This window comes from Taeniopygia guttata, chromosome 1A (genome assembly GCF_048771995.1).
Source record: "Taeniopygia guttata chromosome 1A, bTaeGut7.mat, whole genome shotgun sequence".
Taxonomy (NCBI): Eukaryota; Metazoa; Chordata; class Aves; order Passeriformes; family Estrildidae; genus Taeniopygia; species Taeniopygia guttata.
Window position 1 is genome coordinate 71,777,415 of NC_133025.1, and position 17,977 is coordinate 71,795,391.

A 17,977-nucleotide genomic window follows, 5' to 3' on the forward strand; every position below is an offset into this window, starting at 1 on the left:
AGCTGATGAGCTCCACCGGGGCTGCTGCAAGCTCTGAAGTTTGGCAGCTCCCTGTAGAGCTCAGAAGTTCTTAGGGCCTGAACCAAGCAAATTGCAGAGTTGGGGCCTTCACTGTGAAGGACCTCACCAAATAATTAGCTGCCCTAATTAAGCAGCTGAGTAACATTCAGGACAGTGAACATTTGTGGATAATAAAGTTGCAAAGCTGATGGGCGCTGGCAATAAATTTCTCTCCTTCTCTGCTTGCTGTCGGGAATCACTGCTAAATTATAGCAAGTCATCTTGGCATTGGTAGTCTGCGAGCTTCCTTCTCTGAATGGGGGATATTTTGCTATGAGAGTGCCTAGACTTTATGGGCTTTTTGGAGAGAAGCTCTGTTACTTATTAGATTTGTTCATCATGCAGGATGAACTGTGACATGCTGTTTCATCCCTTTTGTTTCATTGGGTTTTTGTTCTCCTATGGCAAAACCTTCTATTTGAGGCAAATTGTGAAGTCAGAACTATACAGTGCAAAGTGATTTCTGAGGCCTTTTAGAAGGAAGTTTTATTGCCTGGATTCACCTTATGCACCAGAACGCAATAAATAAAAAATGCTAGCTTTATAAAGAGGCATAGAAGACAGTTTGTAGAGAAGAACTATCAAAACTGTTTCTCTATTTGGGTTTATAATTTTTAATGATGGGATAAACTTTAAGATAAACCAACATTTTCAGCCACAGTCAAACAAAACACCAACTAATATTTTTTATTTAAATGTAAGAACCTTCATCTCTTCTGTAAGTGTATATCAAATACTTGATGTTCCTTAACTCTTTGGAGGGAGGCATGACTCTGTTATACTGAAAGTTACAAGCACATATAAAAACAAATCCACTTTGTTGTTGTTTTTCTTCTTCTTTTAGATTTTATTTAGATTTCCAGACTCTGCTGGTAAAATTAAAATCTAGATTCCTGGATTTTAATTGTATTGCAAGGTATAATTAGATGATTTAGCACAAGACATTACTTTTCTCTTAATACTTTGCTCTATCCCATGGGCTTGGGTGGTGACTTATTAAATTTTTTTTTAAAGTTTTAATTTTTTTTTTTAATTGAAATAACTAAATGTGTTTGAAGAGGAAATGAATGGGGAAGAGGGAGAATGGCCCTTACCTTGTCTGCATGGCTGTCATCAGCTAGAGCATGGCTGGTTCCGGAGATTTTTAGTGGAGACATTAAAACCTACAGACTTTCAAGTAAGGTGGAGGAAAACAAACATGATAGTGAAAAAACACAAACTGCTGAAGAAAGTGCACAGAGGTCACTGGAGCTGATTGGAAATATTACTGAATCTTAAAGCCAGTTCTGTGTGTGTGTGTGTGTGTGTGTGTCTTCCTCTTGACAAATGAAATAGGGCTGGTTTTGTGATGTCTGGGAAACCTTTACTTATCTTACTTTGCCTGTTTTTGCTTGAGTAATTACAGCATGCATGAAAGGTGAGAATGAGACAGGGAAGAATATGAGGCTGTACAGCAATTAATGAGCTGCTTCAGCCCAAAAACATCGGTCCAGCAGGCTGGTCAGAGCCTTGGAACCTATTAACCTTGATTTGTAAGTCTAAGACTTGACAGCTGGGGCAAAGCGGGGCTGTCTTAAAGAAGTTAAAAGTAAATCTCTATTTTTCTCATTTCTTTCTCATGTGATCACTGGTGAAATGCTGCCTGACTTTTTTTTAACATTTATTTTTTCAAGTGTGATTTTCTTATTGCATAGCTTGACCAGGTGCCTTCCTCCTGTGCTACCTGTCTGAAAATTATTTGGGGTTTGTCCTTCTTCCTGACGAAAAGCCAGTTTATTTGAGGCACTTGTTTATGCCTACAGAAATCTCACATGTTCTCTTCAGATATTTTTGTGCTCTGTGTTAAGATAAACGTGTTGCTCCATGAAGAATGACTCACTTGGGATCAAATAGGACAGTATTTGTGTTAATCAGCTGCATTTCCGTCCACAGATTTTGCTGCACATTAAAACAAACATGCTGTAGACATTAATTAAGGGGGAAGATACGACATGGAATTTCCTGACTCTTTAAAATAATAAAAATAAAAATAAGAGTCAGAGTAAGAATAAATTCTTGCCAAGAATAACTTCATCTGCAAGTATTTATTAACCGTGTTGCACATTTGTTTTTCTTTAGAGGATGAGTGGCTAGGCCTCTTCACATGTGGCTACCATATACTGACCTGTTGTGGTTGTGTGATGATCTGAGTTTGATTAAAGGCTTCAGGTTTTTCCTAATCTGGATTGTTTTGACTGACCTAGGCTATGGAGCAGAGATACAAGCAGGTAATGCTGGCAGATGTTATGAGAAGCAATTTAGGACAGTAGTCTGTTCCACCTGCAACAACAAAACAGAGCAAACCCACCAGGGACACACTTTGGCTGATCTGTTTATATTCTGTGTTACTTCAGTTTAGCTATGCTTTCTGTCAACAACCCACAGAAGTAAATCCATTTTCTACCACCTGCAGAAAAAGCACAAATATTCTTACCCCCTGCTAGTCTCCAGCCAAAATAAAGTGATTTCCCTTGCTTTGCCTCAATCTTAATTGCAACTGAGTAGTTTCCCTCTCCCCACTACTTGTTAAATAATGTTTAAAAATTGATGCATGTTACATATTTTAAAACTTTCTTGTCCAGACTTGAAAGATTTTACTGAGTATTTTTTCTCAGTTACTGGGTGCAAGCTGTACTTCTAAACCACTTGACTTACCTGCTTGTCTTGGAATTTCTCTGGAAATAAAAGGACATTAATTGATCTTCCAACAAAACCACTTCACTGCATCACATGCAACTATGTCTGCTTTAAGTCTGCATACCTTCTTCTGTGGCCACCTAAATTCTGACATATATTATGTCAGATCAGCTGTTGTACTTTTATGACAATTTGTAATATCTGCCTTTGCTGTTTAATGATGAATTTTGAGATGGTTGTTGAGATCTGTTTAGTATCTCCAACTTTCTCAGTTGACCCAAGGAAAGAAAGAAGCATATTGACGTATAACCTAATATAGCACTGTGGGTTTGTCTTAAATTGTTTTTCTTCAGCTTTTGGAAAGTAACTTTGCTTTGTTTCACAGGGTATGTGCCCCTTACCCAGTAGAGCAGAGCTCCACAGATACTGTCTCTGCAGAACAGAGAGTGCCTTTCTCTTTACTGAAAGTTGTAGATTTATACATGATTGCTTTCTTTTTTTGTCTTTTTTCAAATAATTGTAGGTTCATGTACTGGACAGACTGGGGAGAAGCGCCAAAGATAGAACGAGCTGGGATGGATGGTTCAAGCCGCTCCATTATTGTTAACACAGACATATATTGGCCAAACGGACTGACATTGGATTATGAGGAACAGAAGCTCTATTGGGCAGATGCGAAACTGAATTTCATCCACAAATCAAATCTGGATGGAAGTCATAGGTAAAAAGTTTTTGGTTTATGGGCGTAATGTGGGTATTTTCTTAGAAGATGCTGCCTAAGCAATATTATAATCTCTGTTTCAGCGAATTGTCATGTTAGCACTCACAAAATTTTAAGCAAAGCAGTGCTGTCAGAAACTTTTATCCTTCACCATCCTCACCTTTCCAGCCCTGTGAAGTGGAAGGAAGTATCCTCTTCAGGGTAATCTGTAACTCTCCCAGAGACTTTTCTCAGAACCAGTTCCATTAAAAAATCCTCAAATACTTCTCTTAATAGTGTAAGACTATATAGCAAAATTGTCTCTTTCAGTAGGTCTTCTGTACAGTGTTGCTGTGGTATTTATAAATGCAGTAGATAGTATGAGAAAATGTATCATCCTATATTAATATTTCAGTATTATTAATCCTAGGGGCTGGGAAATTAGTGAAAAATATTAGTTTTTCACTAATGAAAACCACCAATTTTTCACTAGTTTTTTGAATTAGTCTTTACAGGAGAGCTATGTTAAAATGACATAGCTCTCTATGACTAACTAAAAATCTGTTCTCCTTGAACAGATTTATAGCAATGAAGTGATTCTTTTTGATCCAGTCATGGCTACTTCTTAATTAAGGGTATAACTGGTACTTTGTGTATATATGTTTATCTTTAATTTGGGCGATGACTCTCTTTGTTAGATGAGTTTGACAAGTACTGCTTGCACACATGAATAAATCACAGCTTGTGCCCACTGTGTCATATGGAGAGATGATTTTTTGTGGAGTTTTTCTTTGCAAATTTTTGTGATTTTTTCAGCTAGTTTAGATGGGCATGAAATATCCTTTTGTATGCTCTTTGTTCTGACATCTGAGGAACTTGCCCACCTTTCAGCACAAATGTTAATTTGACATAAAGAAATTAATTCTATTGATAAGATAATTCTTTTGTGTGGACTGGTAAGTAAGACCATATGCATGAAACATGCCCACTGTCTTCTTATGATACTTATTTTGAAATCCACAATGTCTTTGTAATCCTGGTTTGAAAGGTTACATCACTTTTCTCCTAAGTTCTGCCTTTTAAGTGATCACATGCAGTATGTTTGTAATGGTGTTTGTTCATGGAAAGTGCCTGTAGTTGGATGCAGTTTTAAATTTGTGTCTTTGGATATAAGTATTATGACTAGCTTGGTTAATTCAAAACATGGATTGTGGATATCTATTTTGAAGTAGTCCTTCATTTGCTGTTTGTGTCACAAGAAAGAAAACTTAGTACCAAAAAGACAGAAATATTTCATAGAGATTCTTTCAAAAAAGAAGACTGTCACATAAGTTTTCAAGTAATGGAGAGCAAAGGATAGAAATTATCATATACATTAGAATTTGAGTATTTTTAATTTTATCTGGTGTCTCCAGCCTTTCTTGTTCCAGAGATACTTCAGTGTTTCTGGCTGGCATTTCTGCTTTTTTGATCTTGTTTTGCTACTGACCTCTTTGCAGTTTCTCTCTTGCTGGTGATCTGCTGCACAGTGGTGTAAATATACTTGTGTTTGGTGTTCTGCTTTTATTTTCATGGTGTTTATTCCCTGGTCTGCCATTGATTAACCTGGGGGATGAGACTTACGAGGTGCTGAATTTTCTTGTGCTGACCAGTCTTGTCTGTGTGTACACAGCTGCGTCCAACAGCTGCCTCATGGTGCAGAATTGGAAACACTTGAGTCCCAGCAGTTAGCTCATTCCACAGTAAATTCTCTGAAATTATTTAAGCCTGTAATAAAGACCTGTATAGACAAATAATTTAGATTTTTAGATCTACTAATTCTTTCTTACACAGCCATAAACAGTCAAATGCTTTAGGTTAAGTTTCTTTTTCAAGTTCATGCATTTCAGTATCAGAAATATGTTGTGGCAGTATGCTAATATATTATACTAGTTGAGGGGCAGAATGGGAAGTCATTCCTAGAAAGGAAAGCACATTTGACTTCCCTTAAGCACTCAGAGGCACAAACCAATTCTAACAGCACCTGTTTTTCCCTAGGCATGTGAGAATGTTCTAAAGATTCAAAAAGCAGTCAACATCTGTATCTAGGCATTTTGGTTTCATTTTTTATTCTTTGCAATTAAATCATAAGGGGAAAAAAAAGAACTGCAGAAGTTAGGCTGTTCCACAGTGGGATTTTATGGGGTGTTTTTTTTCTGCTGTGACCTCTTAGCCTCTGCCTGTTATTAAGAAAAAAGATCTTCTGGTACTGTCCAAAGTGTTGTTTTTTTGGTTTGGTTTGATTTTGATTTGATTTTTTGTGTAGATACTGTCTTTTGGCTATCCAACAAATTCAGCTTTTTCAATGTGATATTTTACAGCTGTAATTCATATTTTATTATTTTGTTCATCTTTTCCAGTAACTGATTCACTAATACTAGGGAAGAAAACACAGTTTTTAATTCTGCAGCCAAAGAAAAGCCTTTTAGATTTTCCCTTTCAGCGGAAAGAATCACCCCACTGAACCACCCAAAACCCACAAAGCCTTTAGTCTTTTTTCCTAGCCATATCCAGCCCCTCAAAAAAAAAAACTCCGCTGTGTCTGGCTCTCAGCAGCCACGGGATTGAGGTTCGCCAGCCGGCTGTCCCGCTTGTGGCCGGAGGGCAGAGACGTGAGGGGCCAGAGGGCAGAGACACGAGTGGCCGCAGGACAGACACACGAGTGGCCGCAGGACAGACACACCAGTGGCCGCAGGACAGACACACCAGTGGCCGCAGGACAGACACACGAGTGGCCGCAGGACAGACACACCAGTGGCCGCAGGACAGACACACGAGTGGCCGCAGGACAGACACACCAGTGGCCGCAGGACAGACACACGAGTGGCCGCAGGACAGACACACCAGTGGCCGCAGGACAGACACACCAGTGGCCGCAGGACAGACACACGAGTGGCTGCAGGACAGACACACCAGTGGCCGCAGGACAGACACACGAGTGGCCGCAGGACAGACACACCAGTGGCCGCAGGACAGACACACGAGTGGCCGCAGGACAGACACACCAGTGGCCGCAGGACAGACACACCAGTGGCTGCCCCCGAGTCTCTGCCGAGACTCACTGCGGGTGGGGAGCGCAGCAGAGGCACAGAGCACGGGGAAAACGAAGCACAGGAATGAGGGAAGGACACTTGTCTGAGTCTCCAAGGATTTAGTCTTGAAGGGGGGCAGAGCAAGTGACAAATCTGAAGATGAAAGGACTACTTTTAAAGGGTAGGGGGAACACGGGGAGGACACAACCTTTGAGCAATAGGAGGGCATTAGGGCAGGGGTGCAGGGTAAGGGCTCCCCAGTAGAAGCCAACATGGGGAGGGTGCAAACCTCACAACCCAATTCTGCTTCAAGGAAGGGGTGAAAGACAGGGAACACTCCAGAACCAAAAGGGTGTGCTATCTTTGACAGACAGGGGTAAGACAAGGGAACAAGGGAGATATACAGGTGGATTGACATGTGGATTGACATACATTTTGGCAGGAAAAACTGTGGAAAACAAGTCAGGACTGAGCCATTAGGGAAGCCAAATGGGGTACATAGAACGAACCATTACAAATTTATAACAAGGAATATTAAAACATACTACAGAAGAACAAACTGCAAATAACAGACTACTGCACCCCACCTACAGTTATCCACCACCACCTCTCAAGAAGGCTATCAGTTAAGGTTTTTTCCTTAAGATTTAAGTGTGGGGGAGAACAAGATCATTTTCTAATGCCTAATCTAACTTAAAGCAGATTCTTTGGTTTATTTAGAAACTCCCAGTTCTGGTGATTTTTTTTCTTGCTATTTAGACCATTTTTCTAAATTGCTGCTTTATATTTATACTTAGGTGGTATGAGGTTTTTTGTTTCTAAATTTTTCTTGATCAGAACAGATTCTTTTATCCTTGCAAAGTGATACTAGTTTTTCTGATGCCTTATCTAATGCCAGCATGTCTGGGAAAATATATGCTTCTGGAAGTTGGCCCTAGTGAAATGAAAAAGGCAAATGGATTGCTGAAAGACGTATATCTTCATAAAAATTAGGTCTTCTAGATTTGGATAATTTTGGTGACTTAGAAAGGAAGCAGGTGAATAAAGATTTAATCTGTCAAGTTTTTTACTGTTGCAATGGCAGAAGGTGGGAAAGAGTCTGTAGCAGGTAAGTAATTGTAAAAGATTCATGTAAAGTAGGATGGCATAAGTTTTAATTGCTTTGGGAGAAATATTTGGTAGGAACTAACATCCTATCAAAAAAAGTTTCAAACAGTTCAGAGAAAACTGACTTTGTGGCTTGGAAAATGAAAAAATGCAGTGTAAATAGGAAATATTTTAATTGGTGTCACTGCCACTATTATAGTATTCAAGTTCAGACCTCAGAGATTGAAAATTTGGAAGACGTTCTCTCTAGAAATTCATGATGCATTTCTCAATCTGTAAGAAATACAAAACTTTTTTGTTCTTTTATTCTTATATTTTGAATATTAGCTCTCTACACCTGACACTAAACAAGAATTAAAACTTTTAAGATTTATATCTCAGAGAAGTACTTTGACCTGAATCATGGAATATCCTGAGTTGGGAGGGACCCACAAGGATTATCAAGTCCAGCCTCTGGCCCTGCACAGCCACCCCGACAATCCCATCCTGTGCATCCCTGAGAGCGCTGTCCAAAGGCTCCCGGAGCTCTGGCAGCCTTGGGGCCATGACCGTTCCCTGGGGAGCCTGGGCAGTGCCTGACACCCTCTGGGGGAAGAACCTTTCCCTGTTACCAGTCTGACACTCCCCTGACCCAGCTCCAGCCGTTCCCTCGGGTCCTGTCCCTGGTCCCAGAGAGCAGAGCTCAGTGCCTGCCCCTCCACCTCCCCTCAGGAGAAGCTGTGACTGCGCTGTCTGCCCTCAGTCTCCTCCAGCTGGACAGACCGAGTGCCCTCACACGGCTTCCCCTCAAGGCCCTTCACCATCCTCGTGCTCTCCTTTGGACACTCTCTAATAGTTTAATGTCTCTCTGATATTGTGGCACCCAAAACTTCACACAATATTTGAGGTGAGGCTGTCCCAGAGCAGAGCGGGACAATCCCTCTCTGGCCCAGTTGTGCCTGATGTCCCCAGAACAGGGATGTTCCTCCTGGCTCCAGGACACTGCAGCCTCATGTCCAACTGGCCGTTGACTGGGACCCCCAGGTCCCTTTCCCTGGCACTGCTTTCCAGCCTCTCATTCCTCATTCCCAGTCTGTCCATGCATCCAGGACTGCCCCATCCCAGGTGCGTGACGAACATGAATCCTTTACTTGTTTGCAGGGGTGTGGAAAGTGAAAGAGTACAATAGGCTGTTGGGAGGATTATGTAGAGAGAGAAATAAATTATAAGCCTTGATTACTGGGATTTGGTGGAGTTTTTGTCACCTTTTCCAGTAGGACTGGAGTCACAGTGAGCCACTATAGCAGTATTTAGTATGACAGCTCTGGCAGTAGTACTCAGTTAAATATGTGGTAGAGTCATAAATTTTTGAGAAAACCTCTGTAGCAAAATTGACAGGGATGATTATGGTTCATTACCTGCTAGCCCTGGGATTTACTAGCCCTAGCTGCTCCAGTGTTGGGCTCATTGGAATAAAGATAAGAGCAAAGAACTTGATGACTAATGCCCTTGATTTGCCAGTGGGTGAAAAGAATGAACAGTTTTTCATGTCAGAATGCAATAATTACAGAGAAAATTGATACATAGAAGAGGTGGTTTTGGTTTTTTTGCAGCTCTTGCCCTGCTCTTATCAGAGGGAGCAGTTGCTTTTTGTGGGACTTATTAAGCAAAACTGAAATGCAGACAGCTCTCCTGTGAGTAGAGTCCCCAAGATAGGTTGGCCTGCTAAAGCAGTTCTTGAATTAATTTCCCCTTCCTGTACCCTGCAGCAGCAGTTCTAATTAATAAGTTAACATGTTACTGGCTAAAGGGAAATGCACTTACAAGGTCCCCCAGGAAGTGTTTGTGCTAATGAGATGTTTTTTGAGGCCACTGTGAGGGAACATATTTTCAGCAGCTATCAGAAAGCTGGGAAGCTCTTGCAAGAGGTGAATGTCTTAAGTTTGCACTTGAGCGTTGATTTTTCTAGTTCTTCTTTTCAAGCATCAGCTCATGTCTGTCTGCCAGATGATTAGTTGCAGATATGTTGAATCACTAAAAATACTGTATCCCTGCATTTAGAAGAGGATTTTTTCCTTATATGCCTATGATGTGTACAGTAAATGACATGTACAAGGTATAAAATCTCATGTTCTGTTTATACCTTTCTGTATATTTCTGTGTGATAAAATTGCTTAACACCTTCAAGCAATGAAGAAGAACCAGTCAGTGGTGAGAAGCCTGTTTCAATACCGCACCATCATAGGCCAATTTGCAGAAGCCAAATAATGCCCTAATTAAAACTGCTGGAGAATCCTACATAAACAGAATTAATTAGATTATTTGGATATAGAGCTGGGTTGAATTTATTGGTTCTTCCCCAAGGTACTTCTGAAAACAAAAATGGATCTTCAGAACATCTGTTTACCTGAAAAATGACTCACAGAATGACTTTTTTTCTCAACCATGATTTGACTTCTGAGTGACTTTTTCAGATTTTCATTGCAGGTTGGATTTGACATGTCATGGCTGATTAATGCTCTGAGTGCTTTGGCCACTTGGTAATATTTCCAGTTGTCACAAGCTGAAGATGTGAAATTCCTGCAATTTTGTTAATACTCAAAGCATGAAGCATTCTGTAGATGGCAAATAAGGTTTTGTTTAAAATATTTTAATTTGCTTCATACAAACCTCTTATATGCTTTCTTTAATATGATGAGCACCAAAAGCAGATTTTTTCCCCCTCTTTCTGATAGGTTGGGAGATGGTAATAGGTATGGGATGCTCCATAGGGACACTGGAGAAATGGAGTGAAACATAAATGTCAAAAATGTTTCCACCCTGCCCTGGAGACTGATCACAGGCAGCCTCAGGGTCACCTGAAAAGAGTTCTGCTGCTGTGAAGCTGGAGTGTTAATGGTTTAGAGACATACAGGCCAGAACATATAGAATACCCCAGGTTTTCTACAGGTGTTCTGATCAGGTCTTGAGACTAGAAGACTGTAATGCAGCAAGAATAAAAGGCAGTTGGTTCATGCATACTGTTTACTTGTTTACTTTTATGGAGAAATGCAGTTATGCTTGGATATAAAACATCTCTTAATATTCTAGGGGGGAAATAGGAATTCTTATTATATTTAAAATTTAAATTATCTTGATTATTGCTGGCTTTCTTTTGGTGATCTGAATTACTAAATTTCATAGCTATAATATAGCTTTGAGTCCTAGTTAGTTGAAAAAGAAATAAAGGTAGACTGAGGAAATCCTGGTTAAAATAAAGGACATTAATTTAACGGGGTTTTTTTTTAGTCATTTTGCTGTTAATTTTTATTTAATATTATCCTGAAGCAAAAGCTTTTTTGTCATTGTTTATATAAAACTGGATAGACTGTCTATGAAATTTCATGTATCTATTCTATTTCAGAGTTTGGTAGCTCCTTTTGTAATTCCTGCTTTAACTTGTTTATTGTTTGCTTCCTTTATCTTCACAAAGTGTTTCACAGGACTCTTTACCAGAATAAGAATAGAACAAAGGTGAATATATTTAAATCAGATCTATATTTTCTCCAGACAGTAGAAAACTCTACCATAGCAAATATTTATTGTAATGACATCTCTGATTACTGTCATGATAAATAGTTGTATTTGGGAAATCATGATATTCAACACAGATTGAATTTAATTTCTGTGGAAACTGCTTGTTTTCTCTTTCTATTTCTCTCCTCACCTTCCTTCTCTGCTATCCCTTTACACATTTCCTTCCTAGCCAACTCAACAGAGATGGTGGCCTTTTAAATGTCAATCACCATCCAGATTTTTAAGGCAAATTTATGTGATTATATGCCTGGTGCAGGGAAGATTATTAGTGTGTGCTTAGTTCCATCTAATATAGAGCCAATTTGCATCTTGCTGAGGCCCTGGAGATGTCTCCTGAATGAATAACGTTACCCCTTATTCCCAGCTCTCACTTTCCCATTGTCTCTGGCATCTCTTTTAAACGAGACTAAAGATACAAGTGCAGCAGTCTGAAGGAGCCAAGGAGCATGATGAAGGATAATAGGGTGGAGTGCCTTTTGCTGTCCTGTCACTTGTTGCAGTGAAGCCTGGCCTGATAGTGTAGCTGCCAGTGAGGAGCTGTCAGTTCCCATCAGTCCAACTGCACCTGCAGCGCTCTACCTGGACCCATCAGGGCCAGGAATGTGGAGACTTCTCTGCTCCCTGACCTTGTATGGGTGCTTGTAAACCACCCTGGAGTGGGAGGCACCTGCTCCCATCAGCACTGTGCAGCAGTTGAGTACTACAGGTGACACTGGTCACCTTCATCTGCCAGGGTGTGTTTAATGAATAATCGGTCTAGGCAGAAGTCAGGACCCATCGTCTTGCTCACCAAAAGCAGAGCTCTGCAGTTCCTAGTGCAGGTCGTGCTGAAGCAGAGCTGCTTACAGCAGCCATCAGAAGGTCATTTCTTGCCCCCTCTCTTCTTCCTTTTTCTGTTTTTTAATAGCTGGCTCTTCAGCCCTTTCCTCCTACTCCTCATTAGGGTGTGGAGACTCACTGAGCTTAACTCAAGCCACTGCTTCCATGCTGGCACACATCGTGTGACTGCTGTTCAGCAGGGCTGCAAGTGTGGAGGATTTCCAAGGGGGAAAAAGCCCTGCTGGTTTTGCTGGTTGGAAGCTATCACCTTCTACTGGCTTGCTGGAAACAAATATTACAGAGTACATGTTACTGGTAATACTGATCTTAATGAGATGCAAGAAATACACACTTGTGTTTGGGCCCAGAGCCATCTTCATGCATTTCAACCTTATATCTGCTGAGAAAAATAATGCAAGTTGAGGACTAATTGCTTCAAGATTGTGGCTGACAGCACAGTAAAATGAAGCACTTCTGAATCTCTCCAGATAAGGGCTGGTGTAAATAAGGGTCACAGTTCACCTGATGCATTGTCATATGAATAGAGGGTTGTCTGAAAGTTAGGCATGTCTAACAGCAGCTATTGTACTCAAAGATTTATTCCAACTACTGGTGGGTACAAATCACATGTAAAATTCCTCTCTGTGGTTTGTTGGGTTTTTTAATGTTTTTTTTTTTTTTTCTGGGGGGGAGGTTGTTGGTGTTTTTTTTTTTTTTGGTTGATCAGTTTTGTTTTAAAGTTAGTCAGAATGCTTCATAAAAATGTGGCTTCTCTTGTTATGGGAATGTGGTCTTTAGTGCAGGTTGGGTTATAATGAGAGTTTTGGTCTTTGCACCTGTTTCATATGACAAAATGTCGTATATGTGATTTGTAAAATGTCATACAATATGTCATACATAAAGACTTAGTCTCCAAGCCTGCTCTAAACTAAAATTCAAATCTGAAGGTATTTAGGGTTTGGGGATAGGGTTGCTTAAAATATATGCAGATTTAGAATGCCTTTATACTTGGTATGGTACCAGGATGTGTTGTGTCATTCTGGGTTCACTGTTTGGCTGGCAGATTTCAGGTTTAAATTATATTACAGTGGTCTTTTGTAAGATGCTTAGTTGGTGCAATTTATTAGAAGCAAATATATACCTGACTCCAGATGAGATAAGAAAGAAAAGATACTATGTCGTACTTTTGAGTGCAAAATACCAAGAAATAGAAGATTTCATTCTGTGTAGAATTGGAACGTTAGGGTGATAAGCAAGGGAACTATAGAAGAAAAAAAGCTTATAATGCATCTTTTTTTCAAAAGCTAAGGTGAAAGGACCCTAATGACTATAGTTTCTTTGTACTCAGAAGATACCTTCAAGCTTCTTGCGTCAATGTACTTTTCTGTTACATTTTAACAGCAAATATTTGGAAAATAAGAGTATTTTTCTTGTCTGTTAAACCACTTCAGTTAGACTTATTTACAGAAGTCATGCTTGTGGTGTGGGGGTGTTTTCTCAGTAAATGTATGGATGATTACTGTCTTCCCTGCAAGAAGAAAAATGGGAGGCTGGTGTTCATTAGTGGGCCTTTTTCAGAAGGAGTTAGCAGGGTTGTGTGTCAGTCCCTTATGCTTCCAGTTCAGGAAAGGGATGGTGATCCCCCCTGTTCAGAAAGACCTTGCCTAGCTGGGAACATACTTTCACTTAGGCAGTTAAGAAGAAAGGAGATGGAAAGAAGCACTCCTGTAAGTGGTGCTTGTGTTGGTGCAGATGACCTCTGTAGTCCTCTCCATCTTAAAGTTTTCTGTGATTCTGAATAAATAAGACTTGAGCTATTTAATTCCAGTTCTGAGGATCTTAGGTACAGATGATTAGTTTCTACATCACAAGTACCTGGAAAAACTGTCTTCAGTAATGTTTGTTCTGCATTTTTGTGATGGCTAATGAGCATGTCTTTGTATATATACATAAAATATATGAGTATACACTTTAATTTTGTTTGTGAACCTGGAGAGGGGCAGTGACCCAGTTTGCTCAGAAATGATATCATTACCGTGGCAGAAAATCAATAGAACTCTGTTTAATGGCACTGCTTATAGTAAAAAAATAGGTTAATAATTACCATAATAGTGGGAGTAACTTTAAGAATTTCTTTAGAGTGAAAAACTTTACAGTATTATTTGATAGTTCAAAAGAGGAACTGGAAGAGATGGATGGTTGGATAGCTAATTTACCAGTTTGTCTCAGTGCAGAATCTGCTGAGGCTGGAATTGGTGGACATGGTATATCAGCAGGTAGCAGTCAGACTTGCATAAAATCAGCTGGTGTTCATGTGGTGGCAGAGAGCCCTACAGGTGTGGACTATTCAAGAGATTAAAAAGTACCAACATATCTCTGTAAGGACTTCAGTTAGCATCTCTTGGGCTTCTCAGCATCAGTAGGCAGCCTGAAAATATTCCTGTGTTGTTCCTTCATATCATTCCCCAAAGCAGAGGAAGTATATTTGTTTCCCAGAAATAAATACGAAGTTCTGATCAACAGTACCCAAACTTCTTTTCACAGAAGCTGTGTTCAGGCAAAACTGTCACATGAACTGTGAGCATTCATTTTCTCCCTGTGCTTTGTTAGGCAAGCGGTGGTTAAAGGCTCCCTTCCACATCCTTTTGCTTTGACACTGTTTGGGGACACGTTGTACTGGACTGACTGGAACACACATTCGATCTTGGCCTGCAGCAAGTACTCTGGGGAGGACCTGCGTGAAATACATTCCAACATCTTCTCTCCCATGGACATCCATGCCTTCAGCCAGAGGAGGCAGCCAAATGGTAAGCTGTCTTGCTGTCCTTTTTTAATTGCAATCTGGAACTGTATGGTGCTGGCAGGCTTCACCCATGTCATGACGCAATTTTTCCAGTGCAAAAGACCCAAAGGGAAACCAGATATTCTCTACATTTTTTGCAGGGATTTTTAACTGCAAGAAAACTCCCCATCTCTTACTTTTTTTCTGCCTGACACATTTATGCTCCTGTTGTATTTTTCTGTTTCCTGTACCATAACTTCAGGCAACACAGTATTTTTATTTTTCTAAGTGGTAGTTCCTGAGTGAAAAGTACTGTTAATTTGGCAGATGATGTTAAGCAGGACTAGCCCTGTGTAGTAACCAATGTCTTAACCATTGTGTTGATTTACTGTATTTGCATTTTGTTTTTATATGTACATTCAGCACCAGTATGCTGAAGAGTTTGTAAAAATGAGAAGAGCAGAGCTAAAATGAATTTCTTTTTTAGAGCTAAGTGCTACTTTCCCAAGAAGGGAAACATTAAACATCCATGCATTTTGATACCATAAGTACCCCACTACTCAACACTTCAAAGTAATTTTTACTTGTTCTTTGTTTATCATTTTCTCCTTTAATCTCTGTTGCTGCCACTGATTCTACCACTCAAATGCCATTTGTTTCTTAACACATGATATGAAGTCATTGTTATCAGAAGCATTAATCTATGTGATTTATGTTTAACAGCTACAAATCCATGTGGAACTAATAATGGTGGCTGCTCCCATTTGTGTTTGATGTCTCCTACCAAGCCCTCTTATCAGTGTGCATGTCCCACTGGTGTGAAACTTCTTGAGAATGGAAAGACCTGCAAAGATGGTAGGCTTTGTTTTTAAAAAATCCTTTAGATTAAGCACAAAGTAACTTTTGGAGGGAAGGCGGTTCTTCCAGCTGCACTATATGAATAATGCATGTTAGGAGTGGCAAATTCTGAAACGATGTATGCTTTTGCAGTACAGATAAAAGTGATTGGAAAATGCCCTCTATGTTTTAAAAAGGAAGAATTCTCATGACCAAAGGGCAGGTTACATCCAGTTACAAAATTTAAATTGCAGTTCTATCTCTGTCACTAACTCCCTGCAAGTTTGGGGGGCTCTGTTGTTGCTTTTTCTTAGAGAAAAAGATACCTACTTCTTCTGTTGTCCCTAAAATATTTCTGACATTGATCATGAAGTATTTGGCTAATTAGATTGTATAACAACTCCTTTTTAAAATTTTTTTTTAAGTCTGTTGTCCATTTATTATACACACTGAGACCTGACATCTCTTTCTGAAAATGACAGTCTTTAGAGATGCTGAAAGCCCTAAAACTCAAGACATGATCAAGATTTAGAGCTGCAAGCACTGACCCAAAACTGCTTTTAGTTTCTCATTGTGGGCTAATATACATGATTTAAATAGTTATATTTTGTAAGTGTAGGTCTTGTGATGTGTTGTGGTTGCTGTAGTACACTAACAGGCTCAAAATTAACACTGGGAGATAATTAGCTGGATCATAAATAACCATGTTTCACGCAGATCATCTCCCTAGGACAGAAGTAAATAGAGGAAGAAGTGATACAGCAGAGCTTAGTGTAAATAAGCCAAATAAAATGGATACAGAAATATTTTTAAATTGAAGTTTCATATTTTAAAAATTATTTCAGGTTTGTCAGCTATGTTCAGAGTGTTCTTTAATTTCATGCTATTTCATGCTCTCTGCTCATTATTTTTGTGTGTCTCTGTGAACCTTGTTAAAATAAATTGCTGCTTTTATGTGAAAAACAGCTCCCAATTTAGCCTGGCAGGATTGTTTATAAGAATTTCCCAATACATAAACAAGATGTTTTTCTTCCATTTCCCTTGGTGTAAGGAGAAGCTTTAATAATACTGCTCTGGATTGGTTGTATGTAGTCAGAATGTGACAAAAATCCATGCGCTTTTTCAAAAATACTTGATATGCGCAGATAAATTCCAGTGTATCAAAGTAAATTACCAAGGGTAAGTAGAAGAATGGTATTAAAAATCCACCCCAGAACCTTATTAAAAGGAGTTTTCATGCAGAGATATTCAGAATCATCAGTTCACTTTTTAGCCATTTCTTATGTCTCAGAATTTATAACTGTTGCTCTTTTCTCCCACTCCTGAACATGAGAAGCCAAATTTTATGTTCCCAGTCAGCCATAACGTGTATTTGATTTACAGAATACAAGCCCCCACTGTGCTAGAAATATTGTTAACCAATGTCCAGTTGTATGCAAAAAACTTTATACAGGAACATTTCTTTTATGCTTGTCAATATCATGTTGCATTTTAAACCACCACTCTGCTGCTTTATCTTTTGGGAACATTCTGCCTCTGCCTTTTCAGGAAAAAAAAAAGGGTGGGAGGAGGGGAGAAAATTGAGACTGTTTTTTTAACTCAATCTTAGAAAGGAAGACAGCACATAACCCAGATGAAACAACCTACTCAAATTGTTCATCAGGTCCATTGGTTTTGTGCAGCTTTGATCCTGTGCAGGGCTAATTTCTTACATACTCATGCAAGAAGTTCAGCATTTAGTGCTGAGCATGCCCCAAAATAGTGATTTTTTTTCACTCTCTCCCTGAAGGGAGGTGCAGATCCCTAAGCAGACTTAGAGCTTTTATGAGTGACCTACAACTTTCCAGAGCTCTTCAAGGCAGAGATCCCCTAGAACTCCTTCCTGTAGGTGCAAAGGTTTCAATTATTGATTTGGGGGAGGGAGGAGAGCATGGCACTTGAACAGAGCCAGAGTAGCCATAAGACCAGAGTTCAAGATGTAAATCTGGACTTGTCTCTGTGGGGACTTCCTTTCTTAGGCTCTTACAGGACCCCTGTAAAGTAAATTTGTTTTCTCATTTTCAAGTGTGCAGAGGTAGGGGATTGATTCTAGTTTCTTGGGCTGTTTTGTTCCCCTTGTACTTGCCTGTTCTCTGTATTTGCTGTGAAAGTAGAGTGGAACCCTGAGAACTGATAATTTTTACTTCAGGTAGTTTCAGTATACATCTGTAATGCTGCAGTGCTGATTAAATCTCCACTTGCAATTAGAATGTGTACACGACCATGGGAGAGACTGGTGACTACTAAGTGAAGAAAGGTGAAAAATTAGGCTGATTTTCTCCTCTTTAAGATGGCTTTGTCTTCTAGCAGTAGACTAAAATCAGATTGGTT

At 39.6% G+C, this 17,977-nt stretch overlaps 1 protein-coding gene across 5 annotated transcripts in view; it reads left to right on the top strand.

Moving 5' to 3' along the window:
* LRP6 (LDL receptor related protein 6) overlaps positions 1 to 17,977 on the top strand; it is a 244,183-nt gene that overhangs the window by 38,394 nt on the left and 187,812 nt on the right. For 4 of the 5 annotated variants that reach the window (XM_072923934.1, XM_072923935.1, XM_072923932.1 and 1 more), the window contains exons 3-5: positions 3,260 to 3,457; positions 14,599 to 14,795; positions 15,494 to 15,625. In XM_072923934.1, the coding sequence (XP_072780035.1) occupies positions 3,264 to 3,457; positions 14,599 to 14,795; positions 15,494 to 15,625 (523 nt within the window). In that variant the 5' untranslated portion in view covers positions 3,260 to 3,263. The remainder of the gene's footprint in view (positions 1 to 3,259; positions 3,458 to 14,598; positions 14,796 to 15,493; positions 15,626 to 17,977) is intronic. The other variant, XM_072923933.1, reaches the window with a different exon arrangement.